Source organism: Channa argus, chromosome 12 (assembly GCF_033026475.1).
Source record: "Channa argus isolate prfri chromosome 12, Channa argus male v1.0, whole genome shotgun sequence".
NCBI classification, from domain to species: Eukaryota; Metazoa; Chordata; class Actinopteri; order Anabantiformes; family Channidae; genus Channa; species Channa argus.
The window spans coordinates 5,910,699-5,936,691 of record NC_090208.1 but is presented as its reverse complement, the minus strand read 5'-3'; the positions used below and the strand labels follow the sequence as shown (position 1 = coordinate 5,936,691).

The 25,993-nt window shown below is 37.5% G+C and overlaps 3 protein-coding genes across 10 annotated transcripts in view; 2 read left to right on the top strand and 1 right to left on the bottom strand.

Moving 5' to 3' along the window:
• Nucleotides 1–25,993, bottom strand: part of LOC137137902 (immunoglobulin superfamily member 3-like) — a 221,794-nt gene that overhangs the window by 155,820 nt on the left and 39,981 nt on the right. The window lies entirely within an intron of this gene.
• LOC137137929 (high affinity immunoglobulin epsilon receptor subunit alpha-like) overlaps nt 1–25,993 on the top strand; it is a 96,805-nt gene that overhangs the window by 55,967 nt on the left and 14,845 nt on the right. The window lies entirely within an intron of this gene.
• LOC137137914 (Fc receptor-like protein 5) overlaps nt 1–25,993 on the top strand; it is a 39,749-nt gene that overhangs the window by 11,003 nt on the left and 2,753 nt on the right. Inside the window, exons 1-6 of one of the 2 annotated variants that reach the window (XM_067524736.1) lie at nt 18,786–19,193; nt 20,982–21,017; nt 21,353–21,613; nt 21,693–21,938; nt 22,180–22,356; nt 23,773–23,865. In XM_067524736.1, the coding sequence (XP_067380837.1) occupies nt 19,163–19,193; nt 20,982–21,017; nt 21,353–21,613; nt 21,693–21,938; nt 22,180–22,356; nt 23,773–23,865 (844 nt within the window). In that variant the 5' untranslated portion in view covers nt 18,786–19,162. Of the gene's footprint in view, nt 1–18,785; nt 19,194–20,981; nt 21,018–21,352; nt 21,614–21,692; nt 21,939–22,179; nt 22,357–23,772; nt 23,866–25,993 lie in introns of those variants that run through there. The other variant, XM_067524737.1, reaches the window with a different exon arrangement.

The window sequence follows — 25,993 nt, the reverse complement described above, 5'->3', positions numbered from 1 at the left end:
TTTTGGGTTCCAATGATTTTACTGCTGTTTAACACCGAGAGCCAAACAAAAGACAGTTTCAATGAAAGATCCGTAAAAAAATGTCAGAGTTGTGTAAGCGTGAAACTTGGACAGGCAAAGGACACGGTGAAGATATTGTTGACTTTTCCACATATGACACAAACGACACAAAGTGTGTTGTCAATTATGAAGCTGGATAATATAAAGGAATCTACTGTTTCTACAGCCATTTTTACTGTGTTGACAAAACCCGGTACATTACACCTGAAATCAATACACGTCCTCAGGTTTGGTTACATTTAACACAAGAAATGATTCACAGGGCCATTTTTAAAAGTCATCCATGATGACCATGATATGTTTCCTCAGTGTTCAGCAGATTCTTAAACCTGCTCATACACTTGTAAGTGTATAAAATGTATAAGAGAGAACACAGCCCTGTGGGTCCTGATAATACTGTGAACAGGTCATGGTTGCATCATCCACCCAATTTGGTTTTATAGGCAAATGGGAGTCTGGGTCCAAAAGGGGTTTGTGAATAGCACATAGCATGATGATAATGATGATAAACATATACTAGTACATGTTAAAGATTTGGCCTTTAGAGAAGAGAAGAAAAGAAAAGAAGTATAAATATGAGTTTTACAAATAATCTGCAGTGAGCTTGGCAATTAAAAACAATGACTGAATGCAGCAACATATTTCTAAACTGTATCAATGATCTTGTTCTTTCACACGCACATGATCAGATCAGTGTGGAGTTCAGATTGATCAAAACATGTTCACATACAGAACTAATGGAAGATAAGTTTAATCAAATCATTTACTGGGTGTTCATGGATGTTATCAGGCTCCTGCAGAGTCAGCACAGCTGGTGCAGATAGTCTGATGTACTGTACACAGTATATTAGGAGCAGGTTTTTGCTGTTGCTGCTTCAAATCAAATCAACTGTTAAATAGTTTAAAACGTGTTAAACTGAGCTGTTTGCTTTGTTAATAGCTTTAGATTGTTGCAACTGAACCACAGTCTGTAAAATATCTTAAGTCCAGATGCAGATCAGACTGTGTCGAGTGTTTCACAGTGACAGACTGGAGGCCAATAAGGTGGAGAAACTTTTATTGTGAAACAATAAATTCACTAATTGTTTCTAGAACAAATCAGATAGAAGCGATGTTTTAATGATTAATATAAAAGATGAGTGATAAAAACTTTTCTCCTGAACTGCCTCTCTGTGTTTTTATACCCAGTAAAGATGGTGGCTGCTTCTCTCTGCCTCATGTTTTCTCTAAAACACTTCCTGCTTCGAAGTTTCAACAGTCACAGTTTTTGGATTAAATTCACACTAAAAATCTGCATAAGGTAAAAATCCCTTAATTAATGTAGTGTATCAGTTTAGTTCCTGTGACTCATTTCTGTAAGAAGTTAATAATCTTCTAACCGTGTTCATTTTTTTGTAACTTAACAAAGAGCGAGTGTGAAGCAAGAGCCAGAAACAACATGGTACAGCAGCAACAAGAAACCGCATCACGTGACCTTCTCATAGCAAAGGGAAACAGAACCTCCATAATTAGACATGAAATGTGGTTCAGTTTGAGCTCATACAAATGACTAATATAAGACATATTAGACTAAAGACAGTAACTGTCCTCATGAAGTGTCTCTGTTGCTGTATGTCTCATGTTTACTGTAAAGTACTTCCTGTCTTTACCTCTTCACAGTATTAACCCATCTTTAAAATTCAGCTCTATGTGCTTAACAACATGGTGGAAACACAGAGAGAAACAACAGGAAACTGCATCACGTGACCACATTTAAAAAGAAGTCACATCATTAAAAGTGTCTATGAAGCAGGAAGAGTTTCTCCTGCTTCTGCTCACAGACTTCAAGCTACAGAAAAAAACTACTACAGTCCTGGCTCATCTGTGGTGACTAAAAGTGTTTTAAAACTACAACCAGACTGGTAGCAGAGTCTGGAACAATCCAGTTTTGTTAAATCAGCTTCTGTGTTTTTTAGATTCTGATTAAACAGAAATAAAAATGTCTTCTATGTGTTGTGACATTTTTAACAAGAGGTCATACAACGGAAAATGTTCATGTCAGACGGATCGATCTCATTCCTACAGTCAGCAGGTTCATGGACTGAATGACACATGAAACCAGGTATTTATCGAATAAAAACCCACTTGTCGCTCAGCTGGGATAGAATCCAGCCCCCCAGGACCCTGAACAGGATAAGTGGTTACAGATAATGGATGGATGTGATGATGATGATGATGATGGTGTTTCAGTGGTGGTGGTTTGAATCTCATCATTATCACTGCTGTGTATTTGAGCTAATTGTGATGGATTATCACTAAATGTTATTTAGTTTTTAGAAAATTGTCATACTGGGACATTTTATTTTGAAGTGGGGACTCTCCTGCTGCTGTGGAGTCTTCTGGACTTTTCTCTGCTATTTTTTCCACAGCTCACAGGGACAAAGAGCCCAGTCAACAGCACATGTAGATCACATTGCAACTCAGTTTCACTTTCACTTCTGTCTGAAACAACAAGAGCAGCAGGCTGCTGAAAGAGTGTGTGGGGGAGGGGGAGGTGTTTCCATTTGCAGCAGATTCAAACCATAGTTCCTCCATTTTGACGACTGTGTCTGTCTTTGTGCTGCAGTGCATGAATCAAAAACCCACCTGAGAACTCAAACAGTGTCTATGACCAACTTCATAATGTCAAAGCTGCAGAATCATCAAGGATGTGATTCAAAATTATATATATATATATATATAATTTTGAATCACATCCTTGATAATTTTTTTTTTTTTTAACACTATACTCTGTATCTCAGGATGCAGGTGTGTGTTTAGAGTCCAAATGTTTGTCAGCACTAAGGAGGGAGACACATTAAAGTAAAGACCCCTGACTCCCAGAATTGTCTCACTTTGCAAGAGTGTTATTTTGTGCATTTCACTGTGATCTGTGGAGTCTCGACACACAGCCAGTGGAATAAGGCAACAAACAAAATGGCTTCAGCAGAGAGAAGAACAACATCACATGACCTTGTTATAGCAACTGAAACTCTGGGTACTTCTGATAAGCATGTACTTCCACATTCATCACAGTTTTGAGTGAGACTGTTCTAATAAACAACTTGTTATGTGGAGTCTAAACTTTAAAACTGTGACTCTGCTGCAGAAATGTCAGGAAATTCAATACAATCACACCTGCTAAGTGAAGGTTTTCTAACGGTATATTTTAACCCATCAGCAAATTTCTTCATTCCTTCAGTATAAAAACAACTTTCAGGAAGACAAAACAACATATTTTGTTTAGTAGCTGCTTTTGGGTTCCAATGATTTTACTGCTGTTTAACACCGAGAGCCAAACAAAAGACACTTTCAATTAAAGATCTGTAGAAAAATGTCAGAGTTCCCTCAGCCTGAAACTTGGCCAGTTAAAAGACACTGTAAAGACATTGTTGTCAAATTACACAAATTAAAGTTTGTCATTATTGTGATTATTTAAAATAATCCACTGTTTCTACAGCCCTTTTTACAGTGTTGACAAAACCTGGTACATTACAGCTAAAATCAATACGCGTCCTCAGGTTTAGTTACATCTAACACAAGAGAGGATTCATAGCACCATTTTAAAAAGTCAGCCACCTCAGACGCTGATACAACCATAATATGTTTCCTCATTGTTCAGCAGAATAACTATGACAAATCATCATGTCATCTGAAAATTTCAAGATATGGAGATTCTTAAACCTGCTGATACACTTGTTAGTGTATAAAATGTATAATAGAGGAGAAAGAACACAGCCCTGTGGGGCCTGATAATATTGTGAACATGTCATAGTAGCATCCTCCACCCATTTTGGTTTTATAGGCAAATGGGAGTCTGGGTCCAAAAGGGGTTTGTGCATAGCATGTCATTCTTTAAAGAGAGGACTTATTTGACCAGAATCAAGTGGACTGTCCTCATCCACACACTAAACACTGAATGCACCATGACACAAACTAAACCAGTCAGCAAAAGAGCTTCAATGAAACAGTCTGATCAGAATATTGTGATACAGAGGGTGATGATCAGGAATAAGACTTGAAACTAGTAAAAGCTCAGAAAATCAAATATCATCCACTCAGAAAAATGTGAGGCAGCTCCTAAATGGGAGATGAGAGAGGACTGTTCTCAGAGGACAATCTTTGACTAAAAGAGGGCAGAAAGTTCTGTCAATGATAATAAATGTAACTTTACAGTGACTCAGATGTTTCCAGAGGTTTGTACTCAATGAAGGAATAGACGTCTCCATGTTAATGGAGCTAAAACATCACTAAGATTCTAAGAACAAATACAAATTCTGGTAGTACAGTAATTGATAATGTGCAGAAGTGATGGACAGATCATTAGATTAACTTGTATTTTAGAAGAGTAACATTTTATCGAATTCTAGAAATGTGAGACTGGACTTTTCATCTTCATTTCATCCACATCCACACACAGCCGGAAATGTACATCTGTGGAGATATGGATCATGTTCAGCTTTGTAAAGTATTGAGGTCAGTTCTTTCTTCAAATACAAAGCTACAGTTAAAGTCACTCAATATCAGGTTTTAATTAAGCTTTATTGACTTACTCATATGGTTATATCTGTTACATAAGCACATCACTGGTCAAAGGTCAGAATGGATTAACAGATGGGCCTCTGGGCTCAGAGCCTCAGTACAAAGCCTGTGTTAATGTTTTAATGTTTCAGAGTTCAGTTACAAAATGCAAAATGACCAAATAGAGTTTAACACAAGCAAAAACAGACAAAGTAAAGTGTTACTTCAAATGACTGTAAAAATATTTTTAAGTAAAAAAAACCAAAGGAAAAAAAGATCAGAAGTAGAACAGAAATAAAAGTGAACATAAAAAAACAAAGACAAAAAGAGAATTAAATTTCAGGCAAGAAATTACCCACAAAACACAAAATCACCAGAAAAAAAATAAAATCATAACCAGAAAATGAAAAATAATGAGGAAAAAATTGAGAGATGACAATCACACAGTAAAAAAAGAGACAAAAACTGATTTAAAAATATAACATACAAGAAAAAGCTGAAATCAGTTTATTTCTAGTCACTTTTTGTCTCTTTGAGTCTGAGGCTCCCATACAGGCCCATGTTCTCATAATCCATCCATGCACATCATTTACGATAAACAATTAAAAAAAAAACACCTTTCACATCATAATCTCTATACAGAAGCAGAAATATAAGATGCTTTGAAAGAGTATTTGTACTTCATGCTATTTTCTACTTGTGATGTAAAGTTACTCTGCAGTTTTAGCTTTTAGATCAAACTGTCAACAAGATGATATTTGCTCCACCTCCTCCTAACGTTAATATACTGAACAAATGTGGCATAAATACTTCATGTACTGTTTGAGATGATCCACCTTTTAATGGATGTGTTATCTTCCTTGGTATGTGGTGAAATGTTAAGTTAGAGTCATTACTGTTTGAATCTGTGAACCAGCAACACAGCAGGATGATGTTTTCAGTATCTGATGTCTATGTACCAGGTCATTCCACAGTAGATAATCTATAGTGATCATCTAGTCATCTAACATTTGCTGTGAGAGGCCCATAAATATTCAGAGAAACTTGTTTTTCCATCAACTATTCTTATAATAAAAGCAAACAAAACTCACTATATTACTGTTAATAATAGAATATATGCTTGTATTATTTTGTGCTCACGAAAAAAAGCATCATATGTAACAGAAGAGGGGTCAATATATCAAATACATATATATAAAAACATATGAAAGCAGGGTAATACAATACTTAATGTATTTCAGTAGACGTTACCACAAGTTGCTGCACAGAAAAATCTAACAGATGATGATGCAACAAATCACCTGATGAAAGCAACATTTTAACCTTTAGTTTCATCCATTTTGATTCTTTTCTCCTGTAATTGATTTCCAATAATTATACCTGTGGCCTCACTGAACATATATTTACATTTAGTCATCAGACACATTTACACTGTGAACTGGGTTTTTATTAGATTTGATCAGAGTCTGATCCCAGTACAACATAAAGGAATTTAGATTTTCATCTGCTGTTCTTGTTCAGTCTCATGCAGAAATCATTTGAATTTCTTTGCAGACTTGTTCTCACATTATCTTAAAACATTTAGATTTTTGTTTTGTTTGTTTAACAGCAGCAGGACACAAACACTCAGGAGAAAATGGACCTGAGACACTTTAGATCTGCTGTTGGTCACTTTGAAGCGGGTGATTATATGAATTAACCTTTATGAAGCCTTTACGTTTTAATGCAAACACAACAACACCACCAATAACAAACAGCACAACTACACCAAGACCGATTCCCAGTCCAGGTCCTCCTCCATTCTTGTCTCCTGAATTCTTGTCTCCTGAATTCTTGTCTCCTGAATTCTTGTCTCCTGAATTCTTGTCTCCTGAATTCTCTTTGGGTTTAGCTCCACCACCTGTCAGAAGAGAATGAGATGTGAGGTGTGAGGTGTCAGGTAGGTGATGAATCCATTTCCTCTTCAAACTCCTGTCAGATATTATCTACTGCACTTTGATCCCATCACTCACACACACACACACACACACACACACACACACACACACACACACACACACACACACACACACACACACACACACACACACACACACTCACCTGAGTTTCCGACTGTCAGGTAAACGATGGGCTTGATAAGATCACCATCATCCAAATGAACATCTCTCTTTCTGCGTTTTGATTCTCTCTGTTTAACATGACACTCGTATTTTCCAGTGTCATTAATCGTCACATTCTTCAGAATCAAAGACACATTTCCATTCTTCTCCCAATGATTATTCAACTGCACTCGGTCCTTAAATGAAGGATCACTGTTTTCCCACTTGCCGTCTCGGTAAACACAGACCGTAGGATTGTCCAGGTCACGTCTGATCCACTCTACAACTTGGACAGTGGTGTTTCTGGGAGCTTGACATGGCAGAGTGACAGTACGTCCAGGTTCAGCTGTGATTAAAGAACCTGAAGTAAAGAGGAGCAGAAACAGAGCAGAGAGGTAAAACAGTTAATGTACAGTTCCTCACTTCCCCAGCAGTTAATCAGAGTGAGGGGCTGTCAGACATAAACTGAAACAGACATGTTAAATTATTCAATGTGCAACATGGATTTCAGTTCAAGCAGAACTTTTTCTGTTGGTCTGAAAGTCTAATCAATGTGACTCAGCTGGTAGAACAGTCGTCTACAAACCACAGGGTCACTAAACCCCACAATGCTCTTGATGTTTGCTACTTACTTGTAAATGTAAAAGTGTCAGAATGAAATTTGTACTTGGTCATAAAAGAAAGAAATGTAAAGCATCAATTTTCATTCACAATCTGAAAGGAAATGTTCAACATTTACTCCTATGTCATCAGTCTGTAGCTGTGTGTGTTCATCATACTCATGTTTGGAACACAGATATTATTTCAATTCTGGCTTTTATTAAAGAAGTTATCATAATAGTTAGGCTGTAAGTCACTGTGACTCATCTCCTTTCAGTGTAAAGTACAATACATTTCAGAGAACACTGACATATTTGATGGTTTACACAAGAAGAAAATGCTGTTTGTCAGGATTCAGGTCTTTTCTGGTAAAAGCTGAGAGACTTTGTCCCCAGTGTCTTGTTTCAAGTTTATTTTTATTCAAATCCTATCTCACGTCTGGCCATCAACACTGTAATTAGTTATAATTATAAGTATAATGGTGCATTTACAAATATGAAAGTATGTTTTAATCATTTTTGGCTCACACCAGAGCAGTAAATATTATCAAGGACACACACACACACACACACACACACACACACACACACACACACACACACACACACACACACACACACACACACACACACACACACACACACACACACACACACACACACACACACACACACACACACACACACACACACACACACACACACACACACACACACACACACACACACACACACACACACACACACACACACACACACTCACCTGAGTTTCCGACTGTCAGGTAAACGATGGGCTTGATAAGATCACCATCATCCAAATGAACATCTCTCTTTCTGCGTTTTGATTCTCTCTGTTTAACATGACACTCGTATTTTCCAGTGTCATTAATCGTCACATTCTTCAGAATCAAAGACACATTTCCATTCTTCTCCCAATGATTATTCAACTGCACTCGGTCCTTAAATGAAGGATCACTGTTTTCCCACTTGCCGTCTCGGTAAACACAGACCGTAGGATTGTCCAGGTCACGTCTGATCCACTCTACAACTTGGACAGTGGTGTTTCTGGGAGCTTGACATGGCAGAGTGACAGTACGTCCAGGTTCAGCTGTGACATTTGATGAACCTGAAGTAAAGAGGAGCAGAAACAGAGCAGAGAGGTAAAACAGTTAATGTACAGTTCCTCACTTCCCCAGCAGTTAATCAGAGTGAGGGGCTGTCAGACATAAACTGAAACACATGTTAAATTATTCAATGTGCAACATGGATTTCAGTTCAAGCAGAACTTTTTCTGTTGGTCTGAAAGTCTAATCAATGTGACTCAGCTGGTAGAACAGTCGTCTACAAACCACAGGGTCACTAAACCCCACAATGCTCTTGATGTTTGCTACTTACTTGTAAATGTAAAAGTGTCAGAATGAAATTTGTACTTGGTCATAAAAGAAAGAAATGTAAAGCATCAATTTTCATTCACAATCTGAAAGGAAATGTTCAACATTTACTCCTATGTCATCAGTCTGTAGCTGTGTGTGTTCATCATACTCATGTTTGGAACACAGATATTATTTCAATTCTGGCTTTTATTAAAGAAGTTATCATAATAGTTAGGCTGTAAGTCACTGTGACTCATCTCCTTTCAGTGTAAAGTACAATACATTTCAGAGAACACTGACATATTTGATGGTTTACACAAGAAGAAAATGCTGTTTGTCAGGATTCAGGTCTTTTCTGGTAAAAGCTGAGAGACTTTGTCCCCAGTGTCTTGTTTCAAGTTTATTTTTATTCAAATCCTATCTCACGTCTGGCCATCAACACTGTAATTAGTTATAATTATAAGTATAATGGTGCATTTACAAATATGAAAGTATGTTTTAATCATTTTTGGCTCACACCAGAGCAGTAAATATTATCAAGGACACACACACACACACACACACACACACCCTGGATATCACCTATACTATCATCTGCCCTCAGAGAGGTGGTACAGGTCCATAAGAGCACGAACCATCAGACTTATTAACAGCTTTTTTCCTACAGCCAATCAAATCCTCAACACACTGTAACTGATTTTTAATCTGGTGTTATGTGCATGTAGTATGAGTTTATTGTCTTATTCCAATTTGTTTCTACACTTTTACTCCATGTTTTATTTGTTTATTTATTAGATCTTAGAGGCATTTGTTTGAGAGCATTCTAAATTTCGTTGTATTATTAAAACAAGCCACTAAATATTGGTCTACACTGCTAATTTATTTTTATTTAAGGGCAATGACTAAACATGAGCATATAGCGCTGTGTGCACTATCCTGCTGTACAGAGACATTAGTGGTACTAAAGACTCTGAAATGGTTAAACATGTCATTGATCAGGAAAAAAAGACTAGACATTGAGATTAACTCTATCCAAACTTTATCACAGTATGATTTCTTGGTGATCACACGTTGCTGCATGAAGTAACTAGTTAGAATATTCTAAAGTGTTACCATGTAAAGTCATATTTACACTAGGTAACGTGCAACTTTGATAGCGCATTATCCCAAACACTGGCTACAAAGAGGATTTTTTTATATCTGCTTTGTTCGTACATTTACTGTAAAATTAGACAAGAAACATCAACACAATTATGACATTAAATTATTAAGATTTAATAAATTAACATTTAATATAATTATAAAATATATATTATTCCACCTAATAAACACATATCACAGTAATGTGACCTGTAATTGGATTGACAGGTTTGCAACATTCTGTAGTAACAAAATACTACAAACCCCAATTCCAAAAAAGTTGGGATGATGTTTAAAACCTAAATAAAACAGAATTCAATGATCTGCAAATCACATCAATCCATATTTTATTCACAATAGAACATAAACAACACATCACATGTTAAAACTGAGATATTTTACCATTTTATGTAAAATATGAGCTCATTTTGAATTTGATGGCAGCAACACATCTAAAAAAAAAAGTTGGAACAGGTCAATGTTTGATGCAGCATCTCCTCTTCTTTTAACAACTGTCTGTAAAGATCTGGGAAGTGAGGAGACCAGTTGCTGGAGTTTTAGGAGAGAAATGTTGTCAGAATCTTGTCTGACGCAGGATTCTAGCTGCTCAACAGTCCTGAGACTTTGGTGCCAGATAACACAGTCATGTTACTGACCTGTTTACTGGTTGTTAAATGTTACACCATTTGTTTTTTTATTTGCAGAAACTACTTTTCCAGCCTTTTGTTGCCCTGTTCCAACTTTTTAAAGATGTGTTTCTGCCATTAAATTCAAAATGAGCTAATATTTTTCATGAAATGGTGAAATATCTCAGTTTTAACATCTAATATGTTGTTTATGTTCGATTGTGAATAAAATATGGGTTGATGAAAATCCTTGTATTCTATTTATTTCTGTTTTACACATTGTCCAAACATTTTTAAATTGGGTTTGTAAAATACTTTACAGGTCTGGTACCTGTAAAGTGAAGCGGACAGAAGAACTGACCTTCCTGTTACTAGTCCTCTGTATTTCAATAGTTACACTGCAGATGCTGCCTTCATGAGACTCATTTGTATTTATGTGCTTAAATCAGCAACACAGAAGACTGATTCTGTGTGTGTGAGGGTGATTTAATTTATTAATCTCAGTGAAGTTTCACCATTTCATCTTTACTCTGAACTAATGCAGGATTTAGGTTTTGATAATAACCAGTTGATTAGCTGTCAGCAATTAGCCAAAGTAGAACAAGTATTTGAGAAGATTTGAAAAAGAAAATCTGGGAGATCCAGGTCTGATGGTGGTGGAGTTTATTATTACACTTTTCATCAGAAGAGTGATGTAGTCCATCAATTTAGTAGGATGTGATGTATTTCATCTAAGGGAGGGAGATTGGCCAATTCACTAAGCAAACACTAATACAATTTCACCTCCTGAAGTGGGGATTACAGAGAGGAAACCCCCTTAACACAAACCAGAAAGAGAGAGTAACAAAAATTGCAAATCCCTTGTTATGCAAAGACGCTTCTAACTGGATGTTAAAACCAATGTATTGAAAAAAATACTGCTGGGAGGTTCTGAGCAACAGTGAGGTGGGGGGGGGGGATGGGGAGTTAGTGCCGTTAAGACACTATATGGATATGTCAGCTAATGATAGAAATCTGCAGTTGGTAATTAAACAAGGTGAGATTAGTCACTGATGACCCTTTTAAATTAACCTAGTACCAAAAATACCATGTTAGTCCCCAGAATCAGGTCTATTTTGTGCATGGGACTTAACTGAAACAGACTTTAGAATCCAAACAGACAAAAACGGCTAAATGTAACCAGGCTGCAGATCCTCTTAATAATATAACCACTTTCCTACTTTTCCTCTTCTGCCGACGGAGAAGCTGAGACTCGGATCCAAGCAGCGTCACTAACTGTACAACAGTACACGTGTAGACATGTACTACAGTACACATGTAGACATGTACTACAGTACACAGTTACAGTACAATACAAGTTACTGCAGTGTACAAACCGCTCACTCTTCAGTCTGGACTTAAGGTTGTAAAAATAGGTAGAACTCACCTTCAGAGACGGAAACCGTGAAAAGTAAAATCCAACACAGTGACGCAGATGTTCCAGAAACCATTTTCTCTCTTCTGTTCACTTTAATCCGACAGAAAGTCCGACTGACGGAAGTCAAACAGGGGTGGAGTTTATATAGTTCGGGTTGTTTTTTTGGGGGGGGGGGCTTCTTGTAAATCATATGAGCAGGAGGAGTTTTTTAATAAGCTTTATTGGAACATCACAGACACATTCAGCAAAAACTGAAAGTGCAGGACAACGTTATGCAACCTATAATATATGTATGCATATATATATATATATATATATATATGTCTGTGTGTGTGTGTGTACTAAATAAATAATATAATTAATGATAATTAAAGAATTAAAATTGACAATTTATCATAAAAGGTGTGTAAAATTATTTAAAAATTATCTTTTTTATGCCACATAAAAAACATAAGATGCATCTACCTTGCTGAAAATGGTCATGGACATAGTGAGACTGAATGTTTTAAGTGGACTGTCTTCATTACACTGACCGTTAGTATTGGACGCTATTTGACGCCCTACATCCGGTATTGATGCTGCAGTAGTTACACTTTGGTGTCAGTATTGGACGATCCTGGACTTTCGCCGTTTGAAGCTGAGGGACAGACTTTATATACACACAAAAACTGCGTTAGCCTCAGGAAAAACTACTTCAGGGTGAAATTAAATTAGAGGAGAAATGACAGAAAGTGACAATGGCTCACACGTGTAACCATGTGCACCACGTGCGCTACGATCGTCATTAAAGCAAAACATTTCGCTCTAGAGACGAATCCCAGTCTCCTGTGGGAAAGTCCTGTGTGTTGTGTTCATAAGCTCACCACCATCGGAGGACACGAGCTGTACTTATAAACAACTGCTGCAAACCCTGGACAAAGTAGCGACATTGGCAGAGAAAACGATTTTTTGTTGCAAAACTTAAGATTTTGGGATTTAAAAAGAACCAGTCATTGCCGCAGCTCAAAGTATGAACCGAACTAGTCTGACGAAATTCAAAATGACACGTGTATGGAAGTAGAGTAAGAATAGTAGTAAAATTATTTGTATGTGTACATGGATTTGTGTGTGCGTGATGGGATTTGTATTTCAGTCTGTGTGTCTGTACACAAATGTTTAACTGTAAATAATATTTGTGTTTAAGTAAAATGTGCAAATGTAATCACCCAAAAACTAAATGTAAATGTCTAATAATCTGAGAAAACACTTAGGTTTTAAGAAAAAGTGCTCGAAAGCCTCACAATTGTCTTTTTACGGGTGGAATTTTGCTACTGTTCTGATGTCTGCAAGATTTGTGCGAGCGGAGTGGAAGAGTGGAAAGGCAGTTGGTCCTGATGACAAACCTGTGGAGGTATGGAAGTGTCTAGGAGAGGTGGCAGTAGAGTTTCTGACTAGTTTGGTTAACAAGATCTTGGAGAGTGAGAGGATGCTGAGGACTGGAGGAAAAGTGTACTGGTACCAAATTTTAAGAACAAGGGAGATGTGCAGAGCTGTGGCAACTACAGAGGAATAAAGCTGATGAGCCAAACAATGAAGTTGTGGGAAAGAGTAGTGGAAGCTCGGCTAAGGGCAGAGGTGAACATTTGTGAGCAGCAATATGGTTTCATGCCTAGAAAGAGAACAACAGATGCAGTATTTGCTTTGAGGATGCTGATGGAGAAGTACAGAGAAGGTCAGAGGGAGTTGCATTGTGTCTTCGTAGATTTAGAGAAAGTGTATGACAGGGTGCAGAGAGAGGAGCTGTGGTATTGTATGAGGACGTCTGGAGCAGCAGAGAAGTATGTTAGAGTGGTGCAGGACATGAATGAGAGCTGTAAGACCGTGGTGAGGTGCTGTAGGTGTGACAGAGGAGTTCAAGGTGGAGGTGGGTCTGCATCAAGGATCAGCTCTGAGCCCCTTCTTGTTTGCTCTGGTGATGGACAGACTGACAGATGAGGTTAGACAAGAATCTCCATGGACTATGATGTTTGCAGATGACATTGTTATTTGTAGTGAGAGCAGGGAGCAGGTGGAGGAAAATCTAGAGAGGTGGAGGTCTGCTCTGGAAAACAGAGGAATGAAGCTTAGCCGCAGCAAGACAGAATACATGTGTGTCAATGAGAGGGACCCAGGTGGAATGGTGAGGTTACAGGGAGCAGAGGTGAAGAAGGTGCAGGACTTTAAGTATTTAGGGTCAACGGTTCAGAGTAACCGGGGGTGTGGAAAAGAGGTGAAGAGGTGAGTGCAGGCAGGTTGGAACGGGTGGAGAAAAGTGTCAGGTGTGTTGTGTGATAAATGAAAGGAAAGATGTTCAAGACAGTGGTGAGACCAGAGATGTTGTTCGGCTTAGAGACAGTGGCACTGAAGAAAAGACAGGAGGCAGAGCTGGAGGTAGCAGAGCTTAAGATGTTGAAGTAGGAGGGAGGAGGTCTAGAGGAAGACCAAAGAGGAGATTTATGGATGTAGTGAGGGAGGACATGAAGTTAGTTGGTGTGAGAGAAGAGGATGCAGAGGACAGAGTTAGATGGAGGCACATGATTTGCTGTGGCGACTCCTGAAAGGGAACAGCCCAAAGGAAAAGAAGACGACGACCATGTACATTGCCTCCTCTGATTCACTGCTTCCTTTAGTATTATACACAATGAGGCAGCAGAATTATCAACACCTTAACATTACTTGTACAGGAGTAATGTTAAGGAGGCTACTTTCCATTGTATTGACACATGGAATCAAGGGATGAAGGAATCATTTCCTTAAATTTGTTCACAGCATTTTCAGATAAGCACTTGCTATAGTGGAATTTATCCCTAACTGCTGTATAGTCCGTTATTGTAAATTTAAATGTTATCAGAAAATGGTCAGACAGAAGAGAGTTGTGAGGAAATATTGTTAAATTATTAGTTTCAATTACATGTGTAAGGACCAGGTCTAAGGTTTGACAAAAACAGTGAGTGGGTTTATTTACATTTTGAATCTAATAATGAATTAAACACAGTTACTGTCAGCATCTACATGAATGTTAAAGTCACCCACTATAATAACTTTATCTGTACTAAGCACTAAATTCAGTCAAAAACTCTCACTAACAAATAATAGTGGTTTTTGAGTTTTCCAGTTTGGGTGTGAAAGGCTAAGAGTAAGACTCTCAAATGAGTTATAACTATGTTTAGGTCTATGGTTTATTGATAAGCTAGAATGGAAGATTGCTGCTACTCCTCCACCTCAGTCTGTGTTTCTAGGAACATGATCATTAATATGACTCATTTAAACTGACATATTCTTCCTGCTGCAACCAAGTTTCAGTAAAGGAGGATGAGTACATACTCAGAAGTCTGTTCCAGCAGGGAACACAAAGGAAGATTAGAAGTCACTTGCTAATAAGATTCCTGACCACTCTGTATTCACCTGTATATATATTCTGTAAGGTTCATTTGCATTGACTCATTCCTCTGTCCTTTTGTGTAAACTGAGTGGTTAAAAGGCCGAACACAACCTGTAAATCTTGTTAATCGGATTGACCAACTCGAATGATCCGCTCTACTGTGTTTCTCTTTTGCTGAATAAACCTCACCATAAATATAATGTGTAACTTGCCTTGCAATTTTTGTCACAACACAGAAAATCTTCTTTAAAATACTGAGGATGTTACCAGGTTAAAATTGTCCATGTGCATGTGGTTAAAGCCACGTGTACAGGCTGAGGAGTCTGGAGAACTAGCCAGCAACACGACCCAGCATTAGAATTCTTTTGGAGATGAATAAGCTCAGCTCATGGTGCACAGTGAACTTGGCTGGACCAGAGAAGGTGATCCGACGAACTGTTCCAGCACAGTGGACCGGTTGACCAGATGAGATGTGGCAGGTGTCACACCTCATCTGAGAGTGTTTACTGCTCTGATGTTTTCCTGTAGCCGGGAACCAGGCCTCCTGTGTCACTGGCGAAGAGCAGGCCTGTGCTTGGCAGGCCACTGGTTGTTCAACAGGGCCAGAAGATGGTGAGGTGGCACTGTGTCTTACTTTACTTTTACTCTATAATTTAAGCAAATTACTAGAATTAACTAAAAGGTAATTTGTTATTTACAGTCCCTGGACAGATGTTAACATTGTTTGCCAAAAAGCAAGATAAAAAAATAAGAAAACAATAAGGTGACAAACATAGTGAGTAGACACCGAAAAAACAAATGCCTAAACCTCCTACAGATGTAGCCTGACATCAAGGTCCTGCGTCACTGAAGAAACAGCTGGTTGAATAGAGTTTGTTTGGTCTATGTAGCTGGAGACAGTGGCAATGTTAGAAAATTCCTAGATAAGATTTTTTTTTTTTGCTTAGTTCTTTTACTACTAAAGAAAACTGCTTTAAAAAAAGGCATTTCTTAAAACACAGTAAATAAGATATTTGTAGGTTTTTTCCTCAGATTTTCTCAGTAGTAGTTTTCTCTGAGCTGTACAGTGTGTCAACTCTGCCATCTAGTGACGAGTCCATTGTGCAACTCAATCTAACTTAAATGCAAATAGTACATACTGTAGCTCCTACAGTCTATACATGAGCAACTAAACTGATACATTGAACAAATAAAACAATTTTTTGATCGTTTTTAAAAATAAACTTTATTGATCTCGTGCAGAATTGTTGTAGCACTGCTACTTAAGTAATAGTTTTCTTTCCAAGATGCCAACAGATGTAGCCAGGAGGAACCAGGAAATAACAAGAAACCCAGCAGTTTATGGAAAACTGCTCTACCAGCTGCACCACAGCAAACTCTTTTAAAATGTTATTGTTTTATGTGCATCCCAGTCTAAAATGTAAATTATGGACAGCAACACATAAACATAAAAACACATAAACATAAAAAACTGTTTATAAATAACACATTAAAATTAGTTTGATTGTTTTTTGTTTTTGTTGGATGGAAAGTGTAAAAGAGTGTGTCTACATGTAGACAAGACAAAAAGAGAATTCAGCAAGAGAGAGAGCCGATCTTTAAGGCCTCCTTTATAGGAACCTCAACCCAATTGACACAGATGTGCGGCATGCTTAACACTCAGCTCCACCCACTGGCCTTACTGGAAGACAAGGAACACAGAGCCAACCACACATGGACAAAGACAGAACCCACATCTGGCTTAGGCCATCACAGCACTCAGAATCACACAATCACTCAAGAACACTCACCTGGAGTACCTAAGTTGGGCTTCTGTGTATTGCTCAAAGAGACTTCAACATGTGACCGGAGGAGCTAGGGATCAAATCAACGAATGTGAGACAGGTGGATGACTGCTCTACCTCCTGTGCCACAGTTGCCTGGTACCTCCATCTAATGCTGTCCTCTGCGTCCTCTTCACTCACACCAACTAACTTCATGTCCTCTCTCACTACATCCATAAATCTCCTCTTTGCTCTTCCTCTAGACCTCCTGCCTGGCAGCTCCAACCTCAGCCTCCTTCTACTGATATATTCACAGTTTCTCCTCTGAACATGTCCAAACCACCTCTCTGTGGTTACTATAGTAAGCAAGTACCTGTGTGCTGTTGCTCCCGGTGAGTGTTATCCAGCTGCATAGCAGCTCCCCCATCAGTGTGTGAGTGATTGTGAGTGTGAATGGGTGAATAAGAAGCAGTGTAAAGTGCTATATAACTGCAGAACATTTACCATTTAGGAAGCATCAGTATCTGGCGCTGTGGGATGAGAACATGTTGGTGGTGCTGAGACCACCACATGTCATTTGTTTACAGAGTGCAGATGACAGAAGGGATTGTGGACCTGAATAAAGGAATTGAGGTGGGGGGAGCTGTTAAGCTGACCGCTTCGGGCAAGAGACAGAGCTTTGAACATGATGCAGGCAGCTACAGGAAGCCAGTGCAGAGATCTGGAGAGAGGTGTGACACGTGTCCTTTTTGGCTGATTAAAAATGAGTCTTGCTGCTGCATTATTACCAAAATGTACCCTGTAAATACGACTTAACTACAGGGTAAGTTGTAATCTAAAATGTTTTTTTGCTTGTTCACAAGCATAGACTCAGGCCTGCTGCACTTTATTTATTTTAAAGGGCTGTTTTAGTGTTTTAAGTGTGTATGTGTGAGTGAGTGCAGCCCCTTTAGTGGTGTGTTAAAATTCAGAAATAAGTTATACTTTAACAGATTTTGTGAAGAGAAGTGTTATTTAAGAAAAAAGGAATTCATTTTAAGTTTTGTACCTTCATTTTGTCACTAATGGCCCTCAGTTCCACTTCCTGCCTTGGACTTTTATTTTGTAGCCTTTCGTTATCAGTCATTATTGTTTACACCTGTTCCCCTCAATATTTAGGTCCAGCTTTCCCCACAGTTCCTTGCCAGATCCTTGTCTTACTCCTGGACAGTACACTTTGCTCTTTGGTTTACCCAATCTGTGTTATTTGTATTTCTGACTCCGGTGATTTGGATTTGGTTTCTTACAATAAAGCAGTTTATTAGTTCACTCCCTCTCATCACTTGGGTCCGCCTTTATAAAAAACATGAATTTTACTTCTTTTTTTCCTCATTATTTTCACATTTGAATATATATTTTTGCTTTACTATATGTATTATTTGCATTTAAAATATTGTGTATTGGTGTTGTGTTTACAAATCATTAAGATTTATTCCTTGGTGGGATTTAAATATAAGTAAGCTGTAATTACCTGCTAAGTTGGCAAAACTTTGTTTCAGTTGGGAGAATAAAAATACCAGGGCCCATACTTCTTCAACACCCTTTAAATTGTGTTAACTTTTGGAAGAACAACTAGTAACATTAGCTGTAAAATAATTTGGAATGAACATGATGACTAAAAGGTACATAGCAATAATAGTACAAACACAACAGTGTTGAAGCAGTTCACACCTACAGGCACCTGACAGTCACCAGTTAACCTAACATGCATGTGTTTGCACTGTGGGAGGAAACTCACACAAGCACAGAGAGAACATGCAAACTCCACATAGAAAGGCCACGATTGGTAATTGTATTTTTAGATGACAAGACTTCACCCACCACTGAAGTCGTGTGTAGTATTTTTGGATTTTATCACTTCAGCTGTATTGGTGAAATTTAAAACCAACCAACAAAAAGAAACACTTATCTAGAAGAGGTAGATTTCTTTCTTTATAAGAACAAAGGCCATGTTACACGACTCAGCTTCAAGATAGCAACAGCTGAATGACTTAGTACAAATAGAAGAGAAGAGAAAACCACCAACATACTTACAGGAAGAAGGCGGGTTTTACTTGGTGTTTGTAAGAAAAATCTGAAAGTTGGTCACAAATGACTGAAGTGGACAATGGAGGAAACATTTCTACAGTGTTTGTTCTGTAAGTAAACTGTGTGTTTGTTTTAACCTCTGGTTTTACCGTCTGCTCTGAAAAACTGAAACTGATTTCAGGATATTTAGTCTGTTTTCCAGTGTCCTCAGAATGAAATGAAAAATACATAAACACCTAATGTGACATTATGTGAAGTTGTAAATATCAAATAACTCAGTTTACACACTTCACTGTGAAATGTAGCTTGTTTCAACATAACACAACTCACAGCGCTGCTTTAACAAATGATCCAAGTCAAAAAGAACAATTCATGCTTGTCGCACACTTAATTATCCTGATGAACAAATATTACTTGTGTAAACTATTGTGTTAGTATTGTTCATTTAGCTGTTTCAATTTCAATCATCAATGTCAGGGTCATTTCAGTGGTCTGTTGTATAAACCTCAGTTTTGCTTATTGGATTTGTTACATTAAATATATTTATTGAACATTCTTGGTTCTATAGTTCTATAATACAAAGTACCCACTGATTAAACTCCCTCATTTGAAGATTTACTGTAACTGTTTAAACTAAGAGTCAGAATCAGAGTTCTGCAGCTTTAATATTATGAAACTGCTTCAACAGACACATTGTACTAGATTGTACCATGATCGAAATGAACTTATTAAAGAGAAAGCAAGTTTTGAACCTTGCATTTTTCTTTACACTACAAAAAAGACCAATAATTAAACTTTAATTTTCAAACTATTCTTGCTAGGAAATCTAGATTAGTTTTTTTAATCAACTTAATTTGAACTTTTCTGTTTGTTTTAAGTTCTGACAATAAAAACTAGGAAGAGGAACATTGATTCACTAACACAGTGTACTGCAGGCAGCAATAGTGATCACAGCATCAGAAGATCAATACATAATATTTGTTCAGTGACAGATAGAAAAGTTGCTTCATCAAGAAAACATGATTCCAACTGATAAAGTTGTCAGTGTAAGTGGACCAAGAAACAACACAGGCAGCGAGCGAGTGGAAAGACAGTTAATTGAAAATAAGGGAAATAATGGAGAAGCAGGCGAGTGAGGAGGATGAATGCGTTCACGCTGCAGATATAGAGAAAAGAGGATGTAAGTAATGACTTGGATTCAGGGACTTAACAGAAACACAGGCTTTACTGAGTGAATGATCGTCTGCAGCTTGGTTCAGAAAGAAACCAGAGCAAGAGAGAGAACTAACGGCAGCTGTAAGAGGCAAGAGAACTACAGAAAACCGTACAAAGTAACAAACACAGACGACACAATAAATTCCGGTTCTGAGGCCAAACGAGGAAAAACTGAAGACTCTGGGATCAGGTGAGGATCACAGGAAGCACAGGAAGAATTCAGAGGAGAATGATTAGAAAATCAAGCAGGACAAACAGGAGACAGAGGACAGGGTGATGGCACGATCCGAGGAAAACAGGAAGACGTTCTGGCACCGAGGAGCATGTGAACGAGGTACATGAAGGGGAGGCAGCAGGTGAAACCAGGGAGGCAAATTAGGCAGAACAGAGGAGAGAGACAGGAACGGTAACCATGGCAACACAGGTCAGAGTCACAATCGTGACAACAGTACTGATAAAGTACTGATAAAGTACTGATAAAGTACTGTAGCTGTCATTTCTAAACCAGTTCTCAGAAAACAGGAACAGCAGGGGACGGAAAGAAAGGACAAAACAAACTAGACTGACACAGAAACTGTGACAAACATAGATGTAGATAAAATATGTGTTTATAATGATGAAACATGTTTTCTGTATTTTTGAGTTTGTGTATTTTTTTAACCTCAGCTTTTGTTTCTCTTTAGTTGTTTCTTTACTGCAGTGCTGCTCAACAAACCAGGGTCAGTAAACTTCTTCTATCACAATTTAAATCTTTAATTAATGAAGGACCGAACAGTTAAAAAGCTTGATTAAGAAACATTAAGTCTTTAGATGTTGATGATCTTTGTATGTTGACAGCTTCAGAGAAGTTTTAGAGAGAAAATCATCTTTTACACTGTTCAGTGACTCAGTAACAGAAACCATCATTGCAGTTTTCTACTCTGTACTTCAAAGAATAAAATAGCAGCTGTTCACTTAAATACTTCATACAAGCTGTGACACCAGAAGCTGTGTCAGGTTTTCTGTTGTAGGATGTGAAAAAATGATCAGCAGTGTCTGATTTTAACCCTCACAGCTCGTCTGACTGTGAGTCCCAGCAGATCTCAGTTTTTCAAAGGAGAATCTGTGTCTCTGATCTGTGAGGACGACAGCTCTGCTGGATGGACACTGAGGAGGAACACAACCAGACAACAGAGGACTCAGTGTGAAACTGACTGGGGAAAACAAGCTGGTTCTTCATGTACCATCAGTTACATGTTCATAGAGGACAATGGAGTTTACTGGTGTGAGTCCAGAGACGGATCAACCAGTAACAGCATCAACATCACTGTCACTGGTAAGATCAGACTGTGGAGTTAGTGTTGATGAAGCTGTGTGGAAATGGATGAAATGCTATAGTTTGTCTCTGTGTTGAGGTGGAGCAGTGATCCTGCAGAGTCCTGTCCTCCCTGTGATGGAGGGACATGATGTCTCTCTGCACTGTCAAACAAAGAGGCCTCCCTCCAAGCTCCCAGCTGATTTCTATAAAGATGGCTCCCTCATCAGGACTGAGCCTACAGGTCACATGACCATCCACCATGTTACCAAGTCTGATGAAGGCCTCTACAAGTGTAACATCAGCAGTCATGGAGAGTCTCCACCCAGCTGGATCTACGTCACAGGTCAGACAAATCTTCAAAGGACTTTGTGTTCAGCAGGTTTCTGCATTGATCATTTATAATGTGAAAACGTTTTAATGGTAACAAAGAAACAAACATTACTTTTAGAAATATGCTGGAGAGAAGTAAAAGGAACAAAAACTCAACTTTTTTAATGTGACACTAAATAGTAAATGAGTGAACAGTAAATAGTAAATGTTTTATTACTTTTTAATTCTAGCTTTTTATTTTTGTTTCATTTTAGAGAAACCTGCAACCACACCTGACCCTTCAACCACCTCCTCTTCTCCTCCCTCTTCAGAAATGTTTTCCTTCACTTTTCAATATGTGTTGTTGTCTCTTACATGTGTCTGTGTTCTGGTTCTGTGTCTGATGTGTTTGTTTTTACTGGTGAGACGACAACGTGGAAAGAAATCTGAAGGTGAGACAAATATCTGGATTTTACGCTTTAATTAAAAAAAAAGTTGATCATGTCCATGTTTTAAGTTAAATTCTACAGTTCTTCTGTTGATTATTAAGTTTTTCTATCTCTGTTGATGTTCAATCCAATTCAGCAGCTCTGCCATGAATTCTACTTTTACAATGTGTAATTTCTCAGTTTAGGTTGAAACTGTCAGAAAGGTGATAACTCTACTCTCTGTTTATTATTATAGTGGGTGTAATTGTACTGGAGTGAATTATAAGAAGAGGTGGTTCTAATGTTGCAGAGGTAGAAGTTGATGTTGGATTATAGTGATGTCAAATATCATGTCACCAACCACAGCAGAACACAGAGCAAAGGACATGGGTGTTTTTTTTTATTATAACAACTTAATAAACACCCATCAACAATTCAGTGACTCATCAACTACAGACATTTGAAACTGATCATTTTCTACTGTTAAACTAAAAAAAAAAAATCACTTTACTAATCATCTTCATCAATTGCAACAATATCACACTGGTTTATATTTCACATATTCAAGACATCTTTGATGCTGAGGTTTAAAACTGAATATGAAGGGGTTTAGCTTTCATTTGTTTTTTGTGGAGTTTTAATTGTTAAAGACACATTAAACTGTTTATTTAGTTTATTGTGAACCATCGTCTCCTGTGGGGACTATATGATTATAGTTTTAGAAACTGAAAACACTGGAATATTAGGAAATGTTAAAATGCAGGACTTGTAAAAAAAAAAGAGTTTTGGACCTCTTTTGGAAACTGGTGCAGTTTTTAGGCTATGAGGATAAAATGGATTCTGAAGGCACAGTAAAATGTCAGGGTTTAATAGCAACAGAAATCACAAGTGAATTATGTGATTTGATATGATTTTTTTTTAGATTTGATCACTCTGCTAAATTATTTTTTAAGATGAAGGTTTTTTATTTTGGAGGATGACAGTATATGAGGTGATTTAGGTTGTTTGTACCTTGTGGTCGACCAGTTTCCTGTTTCTGATAAAAACACTTGTCTGTCTGTTGATATCATAGTCTAAAGAGTTTATGAAGTTATGCACTCTGCACGTGGAATATTCTATCTTAAACTAACCCTTTTATGTGACACTAAATGATCACATTTTGATTTCACTGTTACAAAGTTTCAGTTGTTTCATTTAAAATTAGCCACTCAAAAACTAAAAAACAAGCAAACACAGTATAAACTATAACTCAGTTCATGTTAAACTTTTACTGCTGAGCCTTTAGCTACATTGTGATGGTTGCTGCTGTTTTTTCATATATATTCATATAGAACTGAAAAATGTGTTATTGCTTTAATAAACTGGTTACTGCAGTACTTGCAGCTGAATATTTGCTGTACTCGTTGTAATAATGTAACTTGTGTGTATTGTATTTTGCAGAGAGTCATCTACCTTCAGTCTCCTCAGCCGAGAGAAATGGAGATGTAAATTATGGACAAATAGTTATCAAAAACCCCAAACCAAAGAAGAGAGGTATGACTTCACATCTTTATGTTTGTGACCAACACTACTCAACTTATTTATTTATTTGAACAAAGTCTAATTAGTGGAGTCGAGTTTAGTCTGACAGGCTGATTACATTAAATTAGTCATCACTGCACTGTCCTGTGGTATCCTGCTCTCTAGAAGAATAGAAACGAGTAACTGCCAATCTTTACTTCCAAATGTTAATTCTTGTTCTTTTAAATTGTGTTTATTGATCAATACAATAGAAACAAGAAGACATGATATAATATTCTTTTACTTTTTTGAAAATATTCTGAACTAATAGATAATTATATATCATTGAGTTAACCACCTGTCAGCACATGAAGAGGTTAAAATCAGCTCCACTTTTACCAACAATGAGTTTTGACCCTTAGGTTTCATTAATTATTCTACATGTTTTGCCACAATTACATAACCAGTATCATTTAAAATAGATTGTTTTCTTTTCTTTAATTAAAATTAAGATAATCTGCTTAGTAAGTTTACCTGACGAAAATATTTGAAGTAGTATTTGTAATGGAGACTTTTCAGTAGTGATGTGACTTGCCGTGCTAAGGCTTGTGTTGAGGCATCTGTCGGTTAATCCAGAATAATTTGTTTAAGCAAGTATCGAAGTATTTTTCAATGGCTTATGTGATGATGTCTGAAACCTTGCCGCCGGGCTGTACCACGTGACTGGTTAAGCAAGATCTGTTTAATTCTTTTGGTCCAGTTCAATGGACCCAAAGATGAAGCTTAATCTCGCCATCACTACTTTTTAGGCCAATATTTGCACTTTTACTTTGACAACTTTCTATCACCTCTGTACACAATGTATGTGCCATGACACAACAAGCCATTCATCAGAACTGGCTCTGATGAAGACCTACTGCTGCACCAGTTTTTCTGGGCCAACAAATGGTGCTAAAACATGCCGTTAAGATAAGAGCTGATGAGCATAACACTGCGTTCTGTGTTTGCATGAGACCAAGAGAAAGCTGAGGACCTGGGACAGCAGACAAACTGTACAGCTTATTATTTTCACACCACTCTGGCTCACCACAAACAAAGTGATGTGAAACTACCTGTAACTGAAGATATGTGCATTGAAGTTACAGCAATGTTATAAGGTATATGTGTATTTAAATGCTACAATTCAGAACTAGAAAACCATCCTGTTTTCAAGTTTCCTTCATTGATATGAAGAAATCAGAGAGTTATCTGAACGTCCAAAGGTATATTTTCTTCTCATGAGTAAACACATTTTCCAAGATCCAAAGATCAAGATGTGTAGAAAAGTTATAGTGGTTATTAATCTGTCGCTATTTGAAATGACAATGGAATCATGGTTTAGGATGAGCTAATTTCATTCTTAATTTGATTTAGGCAATTTAAAGATTATCTTAAATCAATTTACATCTTTGACATGGTATTTTGGAAAATCTCACATTAAACGTTAAAAACTTCACTAGGAAACAGGAAATATTGTGTTGCCATGGATACGGAGAGTCACACTGTTGGCTGCAAACTAAACCTCACTTTATAGCCTATTTGTTAAAATTTTGGAAAACTAAGTGTTATGGTATTTAGAGGAGACAAGAGGAGGTATAAAGAAAAGGTTATTTATTGATAAAGAAACAGGAGGGTTTAACAACTAAAAATCCCTCCACAGGAGGAGGGTAAAGAACTTACTAAACTAAAAGGTAACAAAACAACATCTAAACACATGCAGGGTAAACGACAGATTATGACAGCTATTCAAACAGAGTGCACACATACAAGACTAACACAAGGTAGGGTGCACTCAGAGACCATATTAGACCATAACTAATTATAATACACAGGTAAGAGGGTAAATTAACAGGGACAAATGAACTAAACAGGAATAGACAGAAGGGAACAAAACATAAACAAACTAAACTCGAGGCAGTGGGAAATTAACGGGGATAACGGATACAGGGAACTGGGGAAGATAAACTAATGCAAAATGTAACAAGAAATGACCAAACCTCATAACAAGGGATACAAAACCACATAAGGAAAGATCAAACCATAGACCAAAACCTTGACAGTCCAGACAGGGATCAGGCAGGACACAAACTTGTGACAAATGCAGAAAGAGTACTAACACACA